General features: G+C 46.2%; 1 protein-coding gene across 7 annotated transcripts in view; it reads left to right on the forward strand.

Moving 5' to 3' along the window:
* Window positions 1–21,366, forward strand: part of PNPLA6 (patatin like domain 6, lysophospholipase) — an 86,155-nt gene that overhangs the window by 34,867 nt on the left and 29,922 nt on the right. For all 7 annotated transcript variants that reach the window (XM_081844796.1, XM_081844799.1, XM_081844800.1 and 4 more), the window contains exons 13-26: window positions 761–844; window positions 959–1,065; window positions 2,708–2,899; window positions 6,058–6,135; window positions 8,246–8,451; window positions 11,447–11,578; window positions 12,625–12,748; window positions 14,138–14,251; window positions 15,775–15,850; window positions 15,930–16,070; window positions 16,183–16,246; window positions 17,224–17,392; window positions 18,145–18,327; window positions 20,616–20,734. In XM_081844796.1, the coding sequence (XP_081700922.1) occupies window positions 761–844; window positions 959–1,065; window positions 2,708–2,899; window positions 6,058–6,135; window positions 8,246–8,451; window positions 11,447–11,578; window positions 12,625–12,748; window positions 14,138–14,251; window positions 15,775–15,850; window positions 15,930–16,070; window positions 16,183–16,246; window positions 17,224–17,392; window positions 18,145–18,327; window positions 20,616–20,734 (1,789 nt within the window). The remainder of the gene's footprint in view (window positions 1–760; window positions 845–958; window positions 1,066–2,707; window positions 2,900–6,057; window positions 6,136–8,245; window positions 8,452–11,446; window positions 11,579–12,624; window positions 12,749–14,137; window positions 14,252–15,774; window positions 15,851–15,929; window positions 16,071–16,182; window positions 16,247–17,223; window positions 17,393–18,144; window positions 18,328–20,615; window positions 20,735–21,366) is intronic.

The raw sequence follows: 21,366 nt of genomic DNA on the forward strand, positions 1-21,366 counted from the left end.
CCCTGACAGTATCTGAGATGGTTATCCCTGGGCAGAAATGTCCCCGGGAATGATTTTGTGGCACGTGTGAGTTTGGGGGGGGGTCTGGGTGTCCCTCTCATGGATGTGAGCATCCTGCTTGGACTACTGCCATGCTTTCTCTGAAGGTGACCCGGAAACTACAATTAATCCAGAATGCGGTAGCTAGACTGGTGACTAGGAGTGGTCGCTGAGACCATACAAAACTGGTCCTGAAAGACCTACATTGGCTTCCAGTACGTTTCCAAGCACAAATCAAAGTATTGGTGCTGACCTTTCAAGCCCTAAATGGCCTCGGCCCAGTATACCTGAAGGATATCCCCATCGTTCAGCCCGGACACTGATGTCCAGCTCCAAGGGCCTTCTGGCCGTTCACTCACAGCGAGAAATGTACAGTGAACCAGGCAGAGGGCCTTCTCAGTAATGCTGCCCACCCTGTGGAACGCCCTCCTATCAGATGTCAAGGAAATAAACAACTATCTGACTTTTAGAAGACATCTGAAAGCAGCCCTGTTTAGGGAAGTTTTTAACGTTTGAAGTTTTATTCTGTTTTTCGTGTTCTGTTGGGAGCCGCCCAGAGTGGCTTGGGAAAGCCAGCCAGATGGGCGGGGTATAAATAAATAAATTTTATTTATTTATTTGTTTATTTATTTATTTATTTATTTATTTATTTATTTACTTACAACATGAGGTGCCCACGTTTCTCCTGGGCCTGGTGAGTGACAGTCTTTTATACTGCCAGGTGACCCGTTGAAAGCAGGTCTGCTGGAACCTCCTGCTGCCCCGCTGCTGAGTCGCTGCATCTCCATGCCAGTTGACATCTCAGGTATGTGTCTCTCTCTCTCTGCCTTGACCACCTTCTGCCTTCCTGCGGAGATGCAGCATCCAAGGGCCTTGGACTCGGTCTGCTCCATTTCTCTGGTGTTCTTTCCTCACCCAGGGATCCAGAGGGGGCCCCGCTCAGACTTCGACATGGCCTACGAACGAGGCCGCATCTCAGTGTCCCTTCAGGAAGACAGCTCCGTCTCACTGGCTGGCTTCGCCCGGGTGAGTCTCTGGCCATTGGGATGCTGCTGCTGCTGCTGCCCTAGATAGATACACAGCAAGGGAGGGAATAATAATAATAATAATTTATTTATTCATACATACATACATACAGTGGTGCCTCGCAAGACGAAATTAATCCGTTCCGTCAGGCTCTTCGTATAGCGGTTTTTTCGTCTTGCGAAGCAAGCCCATTGACAGCTTAGCGGATTAGCGCTATTAGCGGTTTAGCGGCTTTTAGCGATCAGCTGTTAAGCGGCTTATCAGCGGATCAGCTGATAAGCGGCTTAGGGCTTAGGAAAAGGGGGGGGGGAGGGAAAAACCCCGCAGGAACTCGCAAGACATTTTCGTCTTGCGAAGCAAGCCCATAGGGAAATTCGTTTTACGAAGCGCCTCCAAAACGGAAAACCCTTTCGTCTAGCGGGTTTTCCATCTTGCGAGGCGTTCGTCTTGCGGGGCACCACTGTACATACATACATACATACCACACCCATCTGGCTGGGTTTCCCCAAGATGGAGCCTGTCAGGTGGTGATGTGTGGTTGTAGTCTCTCAGTCAGATGACTTCAGGTGAGAGGGAATTAGAGCTACCCTGCTTTTGTAGAAACTCTTGCATTGATTTGTTTTTCTTATTGATTCAATAGCAACAACCAAAGTGCAAGCATATGACAAAAAGAAGCAAAGAATCAGAAATTTAAACCAGAAAGCGTCAGAGCCTAGAAGGGCAAAAGGAGAAATCGGGAAGACCAAATTTTTAACAAGGAATGGGGGGAAATTATCTTAAAAGCCATTGTAAACAGCTAAAATCATTAGCAGGATTGGAATGACACTTGTAGTTTATTTTTGGATATAATGGAGATGTAAAAGATTTGGATTATTCTAAAAGATGCAGGAGGAAATGGTTAATGAAAGAACCCACAGAGGGGAGGAGGGAAGTTCAGGAGAATCTTTGTAATCTTGTTTTTATTTGGTTGTTGGATAATTGATTGTAAAACTTTAAATTGAAAAAGTAAAAAAAAACCAAAATCAAGGTTCCAGTGTATTTATACAGTATATAAAAAAACGGGTTGTGCCTGGTGGAGATGGTGGGTTTTTTTCCTTGCCCTCTCATGGGAGCCTTCCTCTCCAGTAGCTTCTGAAGGAAAGCACATGTTTCTGCACAAACCGCTCCAAGCTGAAATATTCCTAGGATGTTCAGTTCACAGTTAGTTCACATAAAGATGGCATTCTGACCTGTTCTTAATGCATAGTTGATCACATCTATGGAACGTGATTGATATGTCCTTTTAAGTCTTACATTATCAATCATTAAGTAATTGTTTTAGGTCTTGTTCTATTAATCACTAATTATAATTTAATTAGGAGGTTTTCATGCCTGTCTAGTTCTGTGCTCCCTTTCTCAGCCTTTAATCTATCAGTGATTAATACCTATATGTAACCTTTGCTTTGTACTTGTGTTAACCAATCAGCAACAAGCACATATGTGGCAATGCTGTATTATTCAATAAAAGGGACTCCCCGAGACATGCTTGAGAGGATGCCTCCCAGATGACACCCACTACTCGTCTGTCGTTTATTCCAACCCAACAAGCCTGTTGCCCCCTCTGCCCCCCACCCCGAGCTTACCTTGTCACCATCCTTGGCAGTCGACATCCCATGAGCCCCGGGAGCGGAAGTCTGTGACGGTGGAGGAGCAGCCGTCTGGGATCTACCACTACAACTACTGTGAGGATGACTCTGCAACAGGCGACTGCCCCTTCGGCCCCTACCAAGGATGCCAGACGAGCGCCATCTTTGAGGCTGCCAAGCGGGAGCTGGTCAAGCTCATGAAGATTGAGGTAGGTGCCGTCTGGGATCCCTTGCTCTCATTCTGCATGGGAATTGGTTGTTTCACTGTACAATACAATACATACCTCTGGTTATGAACTTAATTTGTTCCGGAGGTCCGTTCTTAACCTGAAACCGTTCTTAACCTGAGGTACCACTTTAGCTAAAGGGGCCTGCCACGCCGCTGCCACACAATTTTTGTTCTTATCCTGAGGTAAAGTTCTTAACCTGAGGTACTACTTACGGGTTAGTCTGTAACCCTAAGTGTAACCCAAGGTGTTTGTAACCCAAGGTACCACTGTAAACCAATAATAGCCTCATTTTAACAATGCCAAATTATAATACAGTTCCTAATACAGTGGTGCCTCGCAAGATGAAATTAATCTCTTCGTCTTGCGGTTTTTTTGTCTTGCGAAGCATGGCTATTAGCGGCTTAGCGGCTTTAAGAAAAAGGAAACAAACTCGCAAGAACTCGCAAGACGTTTCGTCTTGCGAAACAAGCCCATAGGGAAATTCGTCTTGCGAAGCACCTCAAAAAACGGAAAACTCTTTCGTCTAGCGAGTTTTTCGTCTTGCGAGGCCTTCGTCTTGCAGGGCACCACTGTACCAATCTTTCAGATGCCAAATTACATCATTTACCACCCCACCCCCCCACCCCCCGCGCATGCTAGAATTGATGGTTGGATGATTTACTTTATTTCTGCGTTCCAAAATCTTATTAATTTCAATTACACTCCGGTCAAAATGACAATCCCTTATACAACAACTGAAATATTAACGACTTACATTTGTATTGACAAATTAAATCAGGGGGCAGCAAATTTTTCAGCACGAGGCCAGTCCACTCAGACCTTGTGGGCGGCCGGACTATATTTTTTTTTTAGGGGGGGGGGATGAACAAATTCCTATGCCCCACAAATAACACAGATATGCACATTAAATAAAAGCACACATTCTACTCATGTAAAAACACCAGGCAGGCCACACAAATAACCTGGAGATGTGTTTTAAATAAAAAGACACATTCTATTCATGTAAAAACATGCTGATTCCTGGACCATTGTGGGCCGGATTTAGAAGGCATTTGGGCTGGATCTGGCCTTAGTTTGCCTACCCATGCATTAAATGATTTATAAAGCTACAGGTGAGGCACTCAAACTGTATCCTTGTTTTTCCTGTGTGTGGCTATTATTCTGTCCGTGATGTTTCTTCCTGTCCTTGTAAAATATTATGTCTATCTTTTCCCGGTTGTTGCTGTACTCCATCACGCCTTGGGCAGAGCTAATATCTCATTGTTGTTTCAGAAATTCTCGATTGCTCTGTTTTCAAGGCCACATAAGAGGCTTCTGATCATCAGTGGCTAGTTTTGTGCCGTTACGTCCCTGATTTCCAGTTGCTGGGGATCACAAGTAGTGAGCTCTCTCTACTTGTTTGTGCAGAGGCTTTTAAATATATATTTCATATATATTTCAATGTTCATAGACTGAGGGGTTTTTTTTGGGGGGGGGATGCAGCAAGGTGTTATACAACATACAAAATTACATTAAAAGGAATTTTTAAAAATCAATTTTAAAAACTGGTTAGGAAAAAGAACTTAAGGTTTCAAAGACTAGGCATCTTTCCATCAATCAGTTGTTAATCCCACACTGTCTTCTTCCTACCTGTAAGAATTTGGTCGTGGATTTGTTGGCGGCAAGGCCCATTTAATCCTCCTTAATTGCGGAAACCTAAATTTCTGACATGCGGTTGAATCACTCCCACAAAATACCGACAGCCTGGAGTCACTCAAGAACTGTGACTGCAAAACTCATAAAAGCCTGATTGCGTAAAAGAATAATCACGTTCTGATCTACACATTAGTCTGGGAGGTGCCGATCAGGTCAATTTGCATTGAAATTAACAGAAATTAAATGCCCTGTAAATTACATAAACAATTGGGGTCAGGGCTTACATCCAACTGCTTTAAGGTTCAGAGCCTCTTGAGGCCTGGAAAGGAGGTGAGTTTTGGTGCCTTGAGACAACTGCGGTTCCCAGGGTCTTTGAGGCGAGCCATGATAGCTAGACCGGTTCCGAATTAGTTTCATTTCTTGGGTTGATGTTTCTTTTACTATGCTTGGGTTGAGAGCCAGTGCAATGTTCACCTGTCACAATCAGGCCAGGGAATTTTCAAGAGTGCTGATTTCCTCACCTGGCCCAGCAGGTTGTTTCCCTTCTGGGAGCTCAGCTACCCCACGTCTGCCGCTGCAGGAGCTGGGCTCTACATGGGCCTTGACATGCTGAGGACCTGGCTTCTTTGCTGCAGGATCGGTCACTGGCCTGGCTCCTTTTACCTTTCCCACCCCGACCTGGCCACAGTGATCCATGCGATGGTCACCTCCAGGCTTGACTACTGTAATTCGCTCTACGCTGGGCTGCCCTTGAAGCTGTCCCAGAAACTCCAGCGGGTGCAGAATGCTGCAGCGAGGCTCCTCATGGGGTCTCTGCCATGGGAGCATATTCACCCAGTGCTTTTCCAGCTGCACTTTCCCATGGAGTACAGGGTCAGATTTAAGGTGCTGCTTTTGACCTTTAAAGCCCTCCGCGGCCTAGGACCCTCATACCTACAGGACCGCCTCTCCTGGTGTGCCCCACGGAGGACCTTAAGGTCCATAAACAGCAACACCCTAGTGGTCCCGGGTCCTAAGGAAGTTAGATTGGCTTCAACCAGAGCCAGGGTCTTTTCAACACTGGCTCCGGCCTGGTGGAACGCTCTGCCTCATGAGACCAGGGCCCTGCAGGGTCTGATTTCTTTCCGCAGGGCCTGCAAGACAGAGTTGTTCTGCCTGGCCTTTGGCTTGGAGCCAATTTGATTCCCTCCCCCTCTTTCTTTTTCCTTTCTCCTCCTGTGATGAGGCTGCATTTTAATATTTTGATGTTTCAATATTTTAATGTTGTATTTTAATCTTGTTTTTATGTTGTATTCATTCAACGTGTTTTTATTATTGCTTGTTAGCCACCCTGAGCCCGGCCTTGGCTGGGGAGGGCGGTGTATAAATAAAAAATATTATGATTATTATTATTTTGCTCCACCAGGTGTTGGAGACCCTGGCTCCTCTTGCAGGGCTTGGACTACAGCCCTGATAGCACAACCTCGTCCCAGAATGCCCTCACCCTTCTTCTCTTTCCACAGGATTCCTCTTTGCTCAATAACCGGGTGTTGCTGCACCATGCCAAGGCTGGGACAGTCATCGCCCGCCAAGGAGATCAAGTAAGTTTTATGGGTGGCACCCGCAAAGTCGTCTGCCCAGAGGAGGGAGGATGGGGTGCAGTGTTAAATACACACACACACACACACACACACACACACACACACACTGTGATGGCCTGGGATTCGGACTCAGATGCTGAACCTGAGGGATCCCAGCCTGCGCTGGATTCCCTGCCTCCAGAACCAGCTGAGCCGGGGCTGTGGCTTGAGCCCGAAGGGTCCTCACCTGTGCTGGATCCTCAGATGCAGGCACCAGCTGAGTCTGCCCTCTATGCGGGGCTGCCCTTGAAGCTGTCCCAGAAACTCCAGCGGGTGCAGAATGCTGCAGCGAGGCTCCTCATGGGGTCTCTGCCATGGGAGCATATTCACCCAGTGCTTTTCCAGCTGCACTGACCCCCGGTGGAGTACAGGGTCAGATTTAAGGTGCTGCTTTTGACCTTTAAAGCCCTTCACGGCCTAGGACCCTCATACCTACGGGACCACCTCACCCGGTATGCCCCACGGAGAGCCTCAAGGTCCATAAATAGCAACACCCTAGTGGTCCCGGGCCCTAAGGAAGTTAGATTAGCCTCAACCAGAGCCAGAGCCTTTTCAACACTGGCTCCAGCCTGGTGGAACGCTCTGCTTCATGAGACCAGGGCCCTGCAGGATCTGATTTCTTTCCGCAGGGCCTGTAAGACAGAGTTGTTCCACCTGGCCTTAGGCTTGGAGTCAGTTTGATTCCCTCCCCTTCTTTCTTTTTTCCTTTCTCCTCCTGTGATGAGGCTGCATTTTAATGTTTTAATGTTGCATTTTAATCTTGTTTTTAAGTTGTATTCATTCAACTAGTTTTTATTATTGGTTGTTAGCCGCCCTGAGCCTGGCTTTGGCTGGGGAGGGCGGGGTATAAATAAAACTGCTCATTATTATTATATTTTTATGTATGCTGTAAGCCACCCAGATGGGTGGATATAAATATTATCATTATTATCATCATTATTTTTCTAATGCTGGGATGGACTCATTTGCAACCCATTGAACTAAATTGACTCACAGTTAGCAATTAACACAATGAGATGGGCACTTGTGTACAAATTAACAAATCCTTGCACATCATAGTGGTCTAAGTTTATTGGGAGGTGAAAGGATTGAACCCAGAGCCTCAGGGTCCATGATTAGCACTTAACAAGCAAACCAGCTATGGAAGATCCTAGGGAGATTTCTAATTTCTAATTCTGTGTTTTGCTGCTGCTCTGTGGAATTTAAAGCACAGACTTTTTTTTTTTTTTACATTTTTTGTCATGGACTAGAAAAGGAGGGGATGGCCTCAGGCTCTTAGCACCAGCAAACCCAAACACAGCAACAAGCAAATAGAACGAGTGTTTACAGATAGTGAGTTGCATGAGTTACTTGTTTTTCATCTTGCTGGAGGTTCCTCTCTGCCTTACATTTCTAATTCTGTGTTTTGCTGCTGCTCTGTGGAATTTAAAGCACAGACCTTTTTTTTTTTTTACATTTTTTGTCATGGACTAGAAAAGGAGGGGAATAAATCTATCAGGAGAGGGCATGAGAACTGGAGCAAGAGAAAAGGAGCGGAATGCCAGGCTGGCTCCAAGAAGTATTTGTTGCCACCGTCAGAATGCCTGCTCTGGAATTTTGAAATCTTCAGCAGAAACTGCAAATGTGATTTCAGATTGTAAGGAGCAGAATGCGGCTTTTAAAAATGTATAAAATACTGTGCTTTTAACCGCACCTTAGGCCAACCACAATTTCTCTCACCACCAAAGGAACACAAGCGAATAGCTAAGAGAACGTGCTGACACAAAAATCCACACATACATTAAGCAAAATAGAAATATCGCCTCCCGACCCCATTCCCACCCACCAAGGCCCCCTCCACCTCTTTTCTACCTAATGTAACCCTAATGTCTCAAAAATTAAACTGACCTGTGGAAAATGTAACTTGAAAAAAGAGACATTGTGCATACCTTTGTAAACCAAGAAAACTTTAATAAAATATTTTGTTAAAAAAATAATACTGTGCTTTTTCTAGAGCTCTGCTGTTGGGTTTCATGCTCCAAAGTGAGCCTGTTCCCTGGGGAGACACTGCTCATGCTGATCTCTCTTTTAGGATGTCAGTCTGCACTTTGTGCTTTGGGGCTGCCTGCACGTTTACCAGAGGATGATTGACAAGGCCGAAGACGTGTGCCTCTTCCTGACACAGCCCGGAGAGATGGTGGGCCAGCTGGCCGTGCTTACTGGGGAGCCGCTCATCTTCACCATCAAGGCCAACCGCGACTGCACTTTCCTCAAGATCTCCAAGTCCGACTTTTACGAGTGAGTGGCACGTGAATGCGGTCATGGAACTCCAGTGTATACCGTATTTTTCGCTCTATAAGATGCACCAGACCATAAGACGCACCTAGTTTTTGGAAGAGGAAAACAAGAAAAAAAATATTCTGAATCCCAGAAGCCAGGACAGCAAGAGGGATCACAGCGCAGCGATCCCGCTTGCTGTCCTGGCTTATGGGATTCAGAATATTTTTTTCTTGTTTTCCTGAAGGCTCCTGTTGTCCGGGAGAGGCTGCGCGCGGCTAAAGCTCCCCCAAGAGCCGTGCTCCCTTTAAAGAGCGTGTGGAGTGTGTGTGTGGCTCTTGGGGGCTTTTCCCCCGAGGAGGGAGAAGCACACACACGCTCCACGCGGTTCTTTAAAGGGAGCGCTGAGCAGAGCTTCCCGCCTACATTCGCTCCATAAGATGCACACATATTTCCCCTTACTTTTTAGGAGGGGAAAAGTGCGTCTTATAGAGCGAAAAATACAGTAGTTAGCAGAGTACAAACTTAAACACATTGCAAGATTCCCCCCAAAATAGACCAGAGGCAATTGTATTGCATCCAGCAGAGCTTTACTGCTACTGAAGGCAAATGAGCATAATGGTCACAAATCCAATACATTCAGGGTTGGCACTGTCCATAAGGAATCCACCTGCAGTAGACTTAACTTACAGTAACTTATAATAAGACTAAGCCTTAACACTATCTGCAGAACACCACACCAGAAGGAAAAGAGATAGAAAGAGAAAGTGAAACGCAGACGCCTTCTGGCCTCTTATTATAGTCTGAACAACCACAAGCAACGCGCACCTAATAATGTATTAACAATAAATTTATAACATTATATTGTTTCTCAGTTCATAAACAACAAACATGTAAACATGCATAAAGTCACAAATGATAGGAGTCCAATAAATGTTCCATGAACAGAAATATTTGGCGTAGTCAGTGACTATCAGAGAATACTGAGATGGAGGCAAAAAGCCTTTCAACAGTCTATCCTGCAAATATGCGGTGGTAAGTGCTCCAAATGTAGAAATACGGTATACCGAGCGCAGCAAAAGGCAGCAGCAAACAGAACAGTTTTTCCTGGATAGATGAACTGTTTCAAAGATGATTCTTTATCAGCAAATAGATTGTCCATTCAGGTACATCTAATAGCAATGGATCAACAATCACTTAAAAGTGTAGTAAGCTGATGGAACTCGACTCCTATAATTTGTGACTTTATGCATGTTTACATGTTTGTTGTTTATCAATTGTGGAACAATATAATGTTACAAATTTATTGTTAATACATTATTAGCTGCATGTTGCTTGTGGTTGTTCAGAGTTTTCTGTTTTGCAACACAGGGGATTTTCTTTGTTGTAAACTCTTATTACAGTCAGCATGACCTTGACAGAAAGAGATAACAGGACCAGTTTAAGCCAGCTGTACTCAGCTTCTCTGAAGGAATAACCCAGACATGAGGAACCTTCTGCTTGTTTCTTTCACACAGAGAAGCTTCCAGAACCCTCTTGAATTAAGTAGAATAGGAAAGATCACACACATCCGATCAATACTTTCTGCACTAAGAAATGCAAACTGAGAAACACATCTCCACCCACGCCTTGCCATGCGGTACCTGTTTTTTCCCCACCTGTCATTCCTCACTCCTGGACTCTTGATATTGTTCCTCAAGTCTTGCCTAGTTACTTCCGCTCTCTTCGCCTTTGCCATCCTTCCTCCTCTGCTATGTGATCCAGGGAGGGTCAGGTGGGCAGAATTAAAAGCCCAGATTCCATTCATTTCTTCATTCTGGTAATGTGGCTACAGTCCGGGGACAGGGGGAGGAGAGGGGCTTTCCTATCCTCCACCACTAAGGATTATTCATTCCTTTCTTGAGTAGCAAAGCAGCCACTGGAAATCTTTCACTTTTTCAGTGTGCTGGCTAATCTCTTTGAAAACAAAAGGATTGGCTGGGATGGTTGAAACTGGTACTATGACAGTCCCCATCTTTTTATTTTAATATTTGTTATTCATTTACTTTATTTAGGGCAATGGAGTAAACTGGTTACTATATTTTTTTAAAAAAAATAACCAAATGTTGTTCTGCAAAACTCAAGCGTACAGTAAAACCATCCGCTTAAGCCAGTAAAAGCCACACCAGTTAATTAAAAATAAATAAATAGACCTGATGATCATGAAGTACAAAAGGTAAAGATGAGCACAACGTCATGAAGTTCAAAAGGGAAAATTTATAACTTACCTTAGAGACCATTCAAAGAGTTAAAATTGTTAGCCGGATTGTAATAACACTTGCAATGTAGCAAGAATTATGGAAACAATGGAGATATTAAAATTTGGATTATTGTAAATGATGCTGGAGAAAAGGATTAATAACGAGACCCACAGAGGGGGAAGAGGGAAGTCCAGAGATTTGTGGGAATCTTGTATTTTTGGAAAGTGTTGTGGTATGACTGGAATTTTGCACATGTAAAATCGATTTTTTAAAAATTGAGGGGGGAAATAAAAGTTCAAAAGGGCAGATCAAAGTGTGCGATCATAAAATCATGATCTTTAAGGTGATAAAAGTTCAAAAGGACAGATCTTAAAGCACGATCATAAAATTATTATCCTTACAATCGTAATTAAGATCTTTGTGTTTAAAAGGGCAGGGCCCACCTTTAGCGGTCAGTAAAAGCCTGAGAAAAAAACACACGTCTAAAAGCCTGAGGAAAAAAACACATCTTCAAAAGAGTCCTGCTCCCCGTTTTTGGGGAGGGCTGTTCTGCTGTTAGTCGTGACTCAGTGCTGGTATGTGAATTGGCCCTTGCACTGAGCCCAGGCACTTTTCCAGCTAGCCTTGTACAGTGAGCACTGGCTGGTCTTTCCTGGGTCTCAGTCAGAAGTGCTTCCTGGGGGCTGGCCCTGGACATGCTGGGCTGGGCTGTGGGGGGAAACAAACTGGGGCAACTTCCTCTACCACTAACCTGCGATTCTTCCCCCCACCCCCAGGATTATGCGGGAACAGCCCAGTGTGGTCCTGAGTGTGGCTCACACGGTAGCAGCTCGAATGTCTCCCTTTGTGCGCCAGATGGACTTTGCTATTGACTGGATGGCTGTGGAGGCTGGCCGGGCGCTTTACAGGTAAGGGGCAAGCACTGTTGCCACCCATGCCCAGCCTGTGCCCAGAACCCCCCATTTCTCCTTGGCGCAGGACTCTGAAGTTATCCTCCCCACGGGGCAGTTTCTCGTCCTTTCCTGCTGCTTCAGTGTGGGGAGTGGATCAGGAGCTTCCAGGACATCACTGAAGGAGGACCCTCTTGCTAGGAAGCCCTAGTGGGTCCTCCCCCCTCCCCACGCGCCCCATGTCACCATGTTCCCATCCAAACCTCTCTCCAAACCACTCTCCAAACAGCCTCAGCCCAGTATACCTGAAGTTGCACCTCCACCCCCATTGCTCAGCCCTGAGGCGCTCTACATGGGGCTACCTTTGAAGGTGACCTGGAAACTAGAAGCTAATCCAGAATGCGGCAGCTAGACTGAAGACTGGGAGCGGCCGCCAAGACCACATAACACCGGTCTTGAAAGACCTAAATTGGCTCCCAGTAAGTTTCCAAGCACAATTCAAAGTATTAGTGCTGACCTTTAAAGCCCTAAACAGCCTCGGTCCAGTATACCTGAAGGAGCGTCTCCACCCCCATTGTTCTGCCCGGACACTGAAGTCCAGCTCCAAGGACCTTCTAGCGGTTCCCTCCCTGCCAGAAGTGAGGTTACAGGGAACCAGATAGAGGGCCTTCCCGGTAGTAGGGCCCACCCTGTGGAACACCCTCCCATCAGATGTCAATGAAATAAACAACTTTCTGACTTTTAGAAGACATCTGAAGGCAGCCCTGTTTAGGGAATTTCTTAATGTTTGAAGTTTTATCGCATTATTATTATTATTATTATTATTATTATTATTATTCTGTTGGGAGCTGCCCAGAGTGGCTGAGGAAACCCAACCAGATGGACAGAGTATAAATCATATTATATTATTATTATTATTATTATTATTATTATTATTATTATTATTATTTCTCTCTTTGGTGATGGCCTCTGCTGTCCCCTATAGCCAGCCGTCAAAAGAGATGCCCTGCAGAGAGGGGGAGGGCAATTTGACCAGGGTTTCCTCCTCTTTCCATTTTTCCCAGGCAAGGCGACAGGTCCGACTGCACCTACATTGTGCTGAATGGCCGGCTGCGCTCCGTCATCCAGAAGGGCAACGGCAAGAAGGAGCTGGTTGGGGAATATGGCCGTGGAGACCTCATTGGAGTGGTGAGTCGCTATTAAGCGGAGGGTTGCAGAAGGGGGTCTTGGAGAGGAATGCTGGGCAGCTTGCCTGCTCTGTGTGTCTGGCTAAGTCCCCTCCAACTCTGCAATTCTAAGTCACTGAATGGATGCTTCTGCTCCCGGGTACAGTCTCTCCCTCCCTCTCCCTCTCCTCCAACTTCCCCTATCAAATCAAAGGCATTGGTAACTTCTAGGGTTTACAAGCCATAACTGAGACCCATCTGTGCCCACTTGCTCCTCCCTCCTTGCAAAGTGTTGTGGTTTGGTTGGGCAGATAGTGAGCAGAAAATACAAGTTCAAGGTGGGAAGTTGTCCAAGGGTGAAAGGCTCAGGGAGACAGACTGGAAAACAGAGTGATTCTACAAGTAGGGTTGGAGAGACCTCATTAATTGCCGACGGAGAATTTCACAGCACCACCAAACTGCGCTCTCTATCAGCGTGACCTCTGTTCCAGCAGAACATTGGGACTTGCAGCTAATGTTAGATTCCTTGCAGATACAGATCCTCCTCTGAGCAGATCCGTGTAGTTGGTGAACTATCTGCAGCAACCTTGGGACCTGCTCAGGGGAGGTCTTCCTGGAACAGAGGCCTATTTCCTTGTAATTGTGACAAAGAGACCTGCCCACCCAATTTGGTCCCAAAGGTTGTTCTTGGAAGAAGGGGTACAGTGGCCCCTTTCTTCCTTTAAGCTGGACTTACAAGCATCAGTATCAGACCCTTGCTCTAGCCTAGTCTTGAACACACACAGTGGGCACCTCTGCTTTTGCCCAGTCATGGCTCCTCCTAGATATCCATCCTTCTGTGGCTGGAACATAAATCATTTAATGCCAACATATTATTTGTCAGGCACAGCTCTGACATCATCCGTTTCATGCTAGGAATTCTGCTTAATGTGACCCCCGATGTTAGAATTCCTGCTCCATGATTGCAGTCATGGGATTTTTGTCTTTCACATGACGGTATATGTTTTGGCTCCACAGAGTGGGAAGTGACGGAGACAGGATGTTTGTGTTACTGTGTTCCGTGAAGTGGGACTATTGTCCTTTGTTCTTTTTCTCTTTGCTGACCGATGCTAGAGAGAGAGGGAGCCATGTTGCAGTGCTCTGTGTGTATTTATATGTAAATAAAGTAGATTAGCCAAAATGCTGAGTTGCTGAGGTTTGTCACACATGATGCACAAACTCTGTGGATCCCTAAGTGTGCCAGTGTCGGTTGGCATCAGTCGCTGTGATGTTCAGGCTGAAGAAAGCTTATGAAGCTCCCAAATGATCGACCAGGAGGGAGGGAACATGTCAGTCGGGCATGTGTCTCTGCCAGGGTCCTACTTGAGTGTAGGCTGAACTCCTGACACCCCTGCCCCTCTTTCCCCTTCAGGTAGAAGCCCTGACTCACCAAGTCCGAGCCACCACTGTCCACGCTGTAAGGGACACAGAGCTGGCCAAGCTCCCAGAAGGGACCCTCAACAACATCAAGCGACGGTATCCTCAGGTGGGTAGCGAGGAATTCTGTGCTTAAGAAATACCAGATTCTGCCTTCAAAGTAAGTTATGCATGCCGGTTCACAAACAGGTCCCGAACTCGCATACTTTAATTTGTGCAACTGGTTTGAGGGTTTATTTCAGCATCATTTGTAATATGAAACTCCTGGCATAGTAAACATATGGGATAAGTGTTTGGGACAGAAGATGTACCCAGGCAAAGTAGCTTTATAAACACTCAAAGTAAAGAGAGTAGTGGTAAAAGCGCAGGAGAGCAAAGCTTGGAGCCGTAACAAAGCACTTTTCTAACATCTACCACACCATTGTAAGCAGTTACTGCCCAAAATATGTATTAAAATTCCACGAGAATAAATGCACAACGCACAGAAAAAAGAGAGTTGACTTTCCTGGTGATTATAAAACAAATTAGCAATTTCTTTTTCTGCCTGCAAACTCTCTGGACAGTTTTTAATTGGGTGCTGGGCCCTCTGCTTGTTTCAAAATGAACTTAATCCCAAGTTTGTTGAATATGCCCAGAGATGTTGCTGAGACCCACACATCTGATTGATGAAGGCAGGCAAATCCTCATATTGCAGTTTCTCCTGGACTGCCGTGAACTTGCTGTGCCATGTAGCAGAAAGACCCTCTGAAACACACGCATATTGCATCGCCTTGGTGAGTGAGAGCAGCAACAAGAAGTTGCTACTTCACACTTAACATGATGCCTCCTACAAATATTATTATCAGGCTAGAGTCCATTGCCCCATAAAGGGTAGCTGGAGAGAATCCTACCAAGGAGTACACTTTGGAATTGCTCTTTAGTGCCTGAGTGAAGCTGTAGCCAGAAGTGATGACATTCAGGGAGCTATTTTTAAAAATGTGTGCAGGAAGTTATTGTTGTTTTATTTAGGACCTTGATGCGGGTGGTGCTGTGGTCTAAACCACTGAGCCTCTTGGGCTTGTGGGTCAGAAGGTTGGCAGTTCGAATCCCCACAAACAGTGTGAGCTCCCATTGCTCTGTCCCAGCTTCTGCCACCTAGCAGTTTGAAAGCACACCAGTGCAAGTAGATAAATAGGCACCACTGTGGTGGGAAGGTAAACAGCATTTCTGTGCGCTCTGGTTTCCGTCAGAGTGTCCCGTTGTCAGAAGCGGTTTAGTCATGCTGGCCACATGACCTGGAAAGCTTTCTGTGGACAAACGCTGGCTCCCTCAGCCTGAAAGCGAGATGAGTACCACAACCCATAGTCGCCTTTGACTGGACTTAACCGTCCAGGGGTCCTTTACCTTTACCTTTTTTGTTTAGGGAAGACTAGAGGAAGGGCTGTCCTGTGAGCTTCAAGCAAGGAAGTGGCCCAGCCAGCCCCTTGCTCATAGTATATCCAATACCTGGCTCAGAGCCCCACATCAGATGAATGTGTGTGTTGCTCAGGAGCTGGCAACAACAGCTCATCCGGCTTTCTGCTTAACCAGGCTGAGCATGCCAGAGATACTCGCTGGTTTCTGTGTTTTCTTGACTTCCTCTGCCTTAAACAGGTTGTCACTCGCCTTATACACCTACTGAGCCAGAAGATCTTGGGGAACTTGCAGCAGCTGCGTGGCCCTTTCCCAGGTAGGAGTGTGTAGAGAGTCCCATTTTCATTCATAGAATGCTTGGGCCAGCCACATGCTCACTGGGTCTCGTCCTCTAGGTTCTGGACTGGGCATGACCTCCAGCTCAGAGTTGACCAATCCAGCCAGCAACCTCTCCACGGTGGCCGTCCTCCCGGTGTGTGACGACGTTCCCATGGCAGCTTTCACCCTGGAACTCAAGCACGCCCTGAACGCCATTGGTGAGCCCAACTACAGCGCTCTCCTCTCTCGCTCTCACGCTCACTCTCTCTGTCTCCCGTTCCTTGGCCCTGGCTCCACCAGTCATGACCACTTTTCTTCTGGCTTTTTCAGGCCCAACCTTGCTTCTCACCAGTGACATCATCCGGGCCCGTCTTGGGGCCTCCGCCCTGGACAGGTAAGTTATCTGTGTGCTCCTGTGTGCCCCTGCACAGGGTCCGAAGGTAGAATTGTCGTGATTGCCAGATTCTTCCAGGGGTTTAGAGGTTTTATTACATTTCCTGTTTTACAATTTCAAAAACTTATTTTACTTCCTTAAGATATCAGTGATTTCCCTTCTTCTCTTTCCACGGTTCATTTTGCATATCACAAATCCCTGCATATTTTACAAAAACTATACCATTCAGTATTCCATTATTGCATCCATCAAAACTTGTTTACACTGTTGAATTTATCTTAATGCTGCCAGCGTTTTCAGCTGTACACAGTTATTTCCCATATATTAGGTTTTCTAGAAGCTCAGCAGTGGTGGTGTAGTGGGTAAGAGCCGTAGTCTCGTAATCTGGTAAACCGGGTTTGATTCCCTGCTCCTCCACATGCAGCTGCTGGGTGACCTTGGGCTAGTCGCACTTCTCTGAAGTCTCTCAGCCTCACTCACCTCACAGAGTGTTTGTTGTGGGAGAGGAAGGGAAAGGAGATTGTTAGCCGCTTTGAGACTCATTAGGGTAGTGATAAAGCGGGATATCAAATCCAAACTCTTCTTCAGCTGCGTTGCGGGGTCAAGAGGGGATAGGAAGGAGAGAGGCAAAAGGTTGACTTCCCTAAATTTGCTCTCCCACCTCCGTTCCTCACCTTGAGTACCACCTAGTGAGGAGGGTACAGTGAGAACATGAACGGCTGTCCTTTTCTCCCCAATTATAATTAAACATTTTTCTTTTGGTTGAAATAGAATTCAAGCTTTCAATGTTAGAGAAGTCTTGTTTGTGCAAGTCTGAAAGCTTGCCTTTTATTTTTAATATCGTCGTTGTAGCTTTTAAAACACATAGTTGAATACTGCTTGTCAACCACCTTGGTAGGGTTCACATCCTGAAAGGTGGGCTATAAAAAATGGCAGTAAATAAAAATAAATTTCACATGTCCCCAAACACCCTCCAGCATCCATGAATACCGCCTGTCTGGCTGGCTGGCCCAGCAAGAGGACATCCATCGCATTGTGCTGTACCAGACTGACTGCACCCTGACCCCGTGGACTGTGCGCTGCATCCGCCAAGCCGACTGCATCCTCATTGTGGGCCTCGGGGACCAGGAGCCCACCCTGGGCGAGGTGAGCAGGGTCTGGGAAGCGAGGTGTGCTCTGCTGGGATCGGAGACCCGGGAGGGAGGGATCAGGGAGCCCTTGGTAGAGACAAGAGGATGTACGTTGAAAATGTCTATAAGAATCAAAGAAAATTACTATAAATTAGTTTGGAGATGGTATTTAACACCAGTCAGATTAAATCAAATAAACAAGGAATATTCAGTGTTATGTTGGAGGGGATGCCAGGAAACAGGGAATTACGTTCACATCTGGTGGGGTTGTAAATCTGTACAATTTTTTTTTTTGGCAAAGGGTGTTTAAGGAGATAACAGAAATCACTTGGTTAAAGCTGAGCGAAAGTCCAGAGGTAGCATTGTTATCAATTTACGATGGGGTGGAAGGTTCGCGGGCTATGAAGGACTTGCTCACAAATTTATTGATGGCTGCATGGATTACCGTAGCTAGGAAGGGGCAAGCAGAATATAAAATGGAAGAGTGGTATAAAGAGGTGTGGGATATAGCTATTAATGATAAAGGTGGGGAATATGCAGGAGAAACAATTTTGAGGAGATATGGAGGGAGTTTGTAGACTCTGTACTGTTAAAATAGAAAGGGGTCTAACCATCGCAAGAGGCATTGAAATATTGGGAGGTTGGATAGTTACAATGGAATGGCCTCGGGAGGTGGGGTGCACATTTTTATTTTTATTTATTCATGATTATTACTTGATAAAAAGAGGACCTGCCCACCATGTCCTTCTTCTCTCTGCTTTTCCCCAGCTGGAGCAGATGCTGGAGAGCACGGCCGTCCGAGCCTTGAAGCAGCTTATCCTCTTGCACCGGGAGGACGGCCCCAGCCCTGCCCGCACCGTGGAGTGGCTCAACATGCGCAGCTGGTGCTCGGGGCACCTGCACATCAAATGCCCGCGTCGGGTCTTCTCCAGACGCAGCCCAAACAAGCTGGTACCAGCCAATTCCACTTTCCCATGTGTGTTCCCCACCCAAAAGCCTGTCCCTCCATCCCACTGCTCTCCCTGGCAAGGCTTAGTTGCCCGTTCTTAGGAAGATGCTACTGCCTGCCCTGAACCCATTTTGTTTGAGCTTAGCACCCTGGATCTCCATGTCTCCTTCCTCGCTAGAACCCCAGTCGCCTTTGCATAGTGTTTCCCTTCACTCCAAGCCTCCTTCCCTCCCACACCTACCCCCTCCCCTGGTTATTTACCGTATTTTTCACTCTATAAGACACACTTTTCCCCTCCTAAAAAGTAAGGGGAAATGTGTGTGCGTCTTACGGAGCGAATGCAGGCTGGAGGCTCTGCTTAGCGCTCCCTTTAAAGAGCCGCGTGGAGCGTGTGTGCGGTTCTCCCTCCTCGGGGAAAAGCCCCCAAGAGCTGGACACACTGCTGTGCTGCGATCCCGCTGGCTGTCCTGGCTTCTTGCTTAGCCGCGCGCAGCCTCTCCTGGGCAAGGGGAGCCTTCATCCTCTGCCCAGGAGAGGCTGCACGCGGCTATCCCATAAGCCAGGACAGCAAGCGGGATCGCTGCGCAGCGATCCTGCTTGCTCTCCTGGCTTCTGGGATTCAGAATTCCCCCCCCCCCCCCTTGTTTTCCTCTTCCAAAAATTAGGTGCGTCTGATGGTCTGGTGCATCTTATAGAGGAAAAAATACGGTATTTGTTGGTTGTCGCATTTGTACCCTGTCTTCTTCCCTCCAAGGAGCTCAAGGTGGCTTATGTGGCTCTCCCATTTAATCCTCGCGACAACCCTGTTGTTGGGGTGCGAGAGGCAGTGACTGTCCCAAGGCAGTGACGACATCAGATTTAGGATGCTGCGGGCAGTTCCACTGCACCCGGCGCCAAGCTAAAGGGCCCAAAACTGAGAGGAGCCATAATAGAGATTTGTTTTGTTTTGTTTTGTTTTGTTTTGTTTTGTTTTGTTTTGTTTTGTTTTGTTTTGTTTTGTTTTGTTTTGTTTTGTTTTGTTTTGTTTTGTTTTGTTTTATTTATTTTATTTTATTTTATTTATTTTATTTATTTATTTATTGAGTTTATATACTGTCCTATATCTGGAGGTCTCAGGGCGGTTCACAGAAAAGATCACACTATATAAAATAAAAACAATAACCTAATAACACCCCCCTAAAAAAGAGCCACATTTTAAAAGAGTGTAGATTGTTGATCGGGTCAACCAAAGGCTAGGTTAAAAAGGAAAATTTTGGCCTTGCGCCTAAAGGTGTATAATGAAAGCACCAGGCGAACCTCCCTGGGGAGAGCATTCCACAGACAGGGAGGCCACTGCAGAGAAGGCCCTGTTCTCATGTTGCCACCCTCCAAACCTCTCAAGGAGGAGGCGCACGACGAAGGGCCTCATAAGATGATATCAGGGTCTGGGTAGGTTCATATGGAAAGAGGCAGTCCTTGAGGTATTGTGACCCTGAGTCGTTTAAAGCTTTATAGGTCAAAACCGGCACTTCGAGTTGGGCCCAGATACTAATTGGTGGCCAGGGCAGTCAGACCAGGATCGGTGTAAGATGCTCAAACTGTCTTGCTTTGATGAGCAAGTGAATTCTGCACTAGCTGAAGTTTCCGAACCGTCTCCAGAGGCAGCCCTACGTATAACGCATTTTTTGGGGGGGGGTGCCAAATTTTAGTCTTGCTCAAAGTTTACCAAAGTCCACCCCTGCCATTGAGCTTCATGGCCAAGTGCAGGTTTGAACCCTAGTCTCCTAGGCTGACGCTCTAACCATGCACAGCCCTACCTCTCAGCTGCTTAAATGGGAAAGTGTGCTTTGTTGTTTGGGCTCTGCTGCTAGGTGAGTGGACCTCCCTCCCCACCGGGTGCCTACTGTATTTTTTGCTCTATAAGACTCCCTTTTTCCCTCCTAAAAAGTAAGGGGAAATGTGTGTGCGTCTTATGGAGTGAATGCAGGCTGCACAGCTATCCCAGAAGCCAAAACAGCAAGAGGGATCGCTGCTTTCACTGCGCAGCGATCCCTCTTGCTGTTCTGGCTTCTGAGATTCAGAATTTTTTTCCCCTTGTTTTCCTCCTCCAAAAACTAGGTGCGTCTTGTGGTCTGGTGCATCTTATAGAGTGAAAAATATGGTATTTTGAGTGAGTGCCTTTCTCTGGATGGGAAAAGTTGATGCCTTGAAGCAGGCAAACTCTCGAGGACTCCCCTTCACAGTCTCCTGCTTCTTGGGAGGCTGGTGGAAGTAACCCCCTTCCCCTCTTTTTCTGCTTCCCCCGCTGCAGAGGGAGATGTACGAGAAGGTCTTTGAGAAGAACGCTGATCGCCACAGCGACTTCTCCCGCCTGGCGAGAGTCCTCACGGGGAACACCATCGCTTTAGTGCTGGGGGGCGGTGGAGCCAGGTAATTTGCCCTCAAGCACTTGGGGAAGGTCTGAAAAATTTATACGATTTGAGGAGTAGCGAGGGTATTTTGGGAAATTATACGTGATGAGTTTTTTTTTAATTGTTTAAAATGAGTATATATATTAAAAAGCCTGAAGCGTTTTTGTTAGGTGTTATAGGGGCAGAAATCCCCCTGAAAATGTTAAAGGTGTTTATGTATGTAACAGCAGCAGCTAGGATTCTTTATGCACAGAAAAGGAAAGAAGGAAGAAGTTCCTTTGTACAATCTTTTTTATTCAGTTTTACACTAAACATTTAAATTCAAACATTAGACACCATCAGCAGCATTTAGGATTCCCTAATCCTTTGACTCCCCTCCACCCTTCCATGGTTTCCATTTTCAACCTTTTTCAACTGCCTCACATATTTTCTCTATTTTTCTTAAATAATCCATTTTTACCTTAGTTTTTAGTACATTACAAACGTTACTCAAATGCTGCCCAAGTTTTTAGATGTTTACGGTGTTCTCTTAAGTACACTGTAAAATTTTCCCATTCCTTATTAAAGTTCCTCTCTTCCTGGTTTCTGATTTTCCCGGTCATTTTTGCCATTTCGGCATAGTCCATCATCTTCATCAGCCATTTGTCTCTG

Source organism: Podarcis erhardii (genome assembly GCF_964252035.2).
Source record: "Podarcis erhardii genome assembly, chromosome: 17".
Taxonomy (NCBI): Eukaryota; Metazoa; Chordata; class Lepidosauria; order Squamata; family Lacertidae; genus Podarcis; species Podarcis erhardii.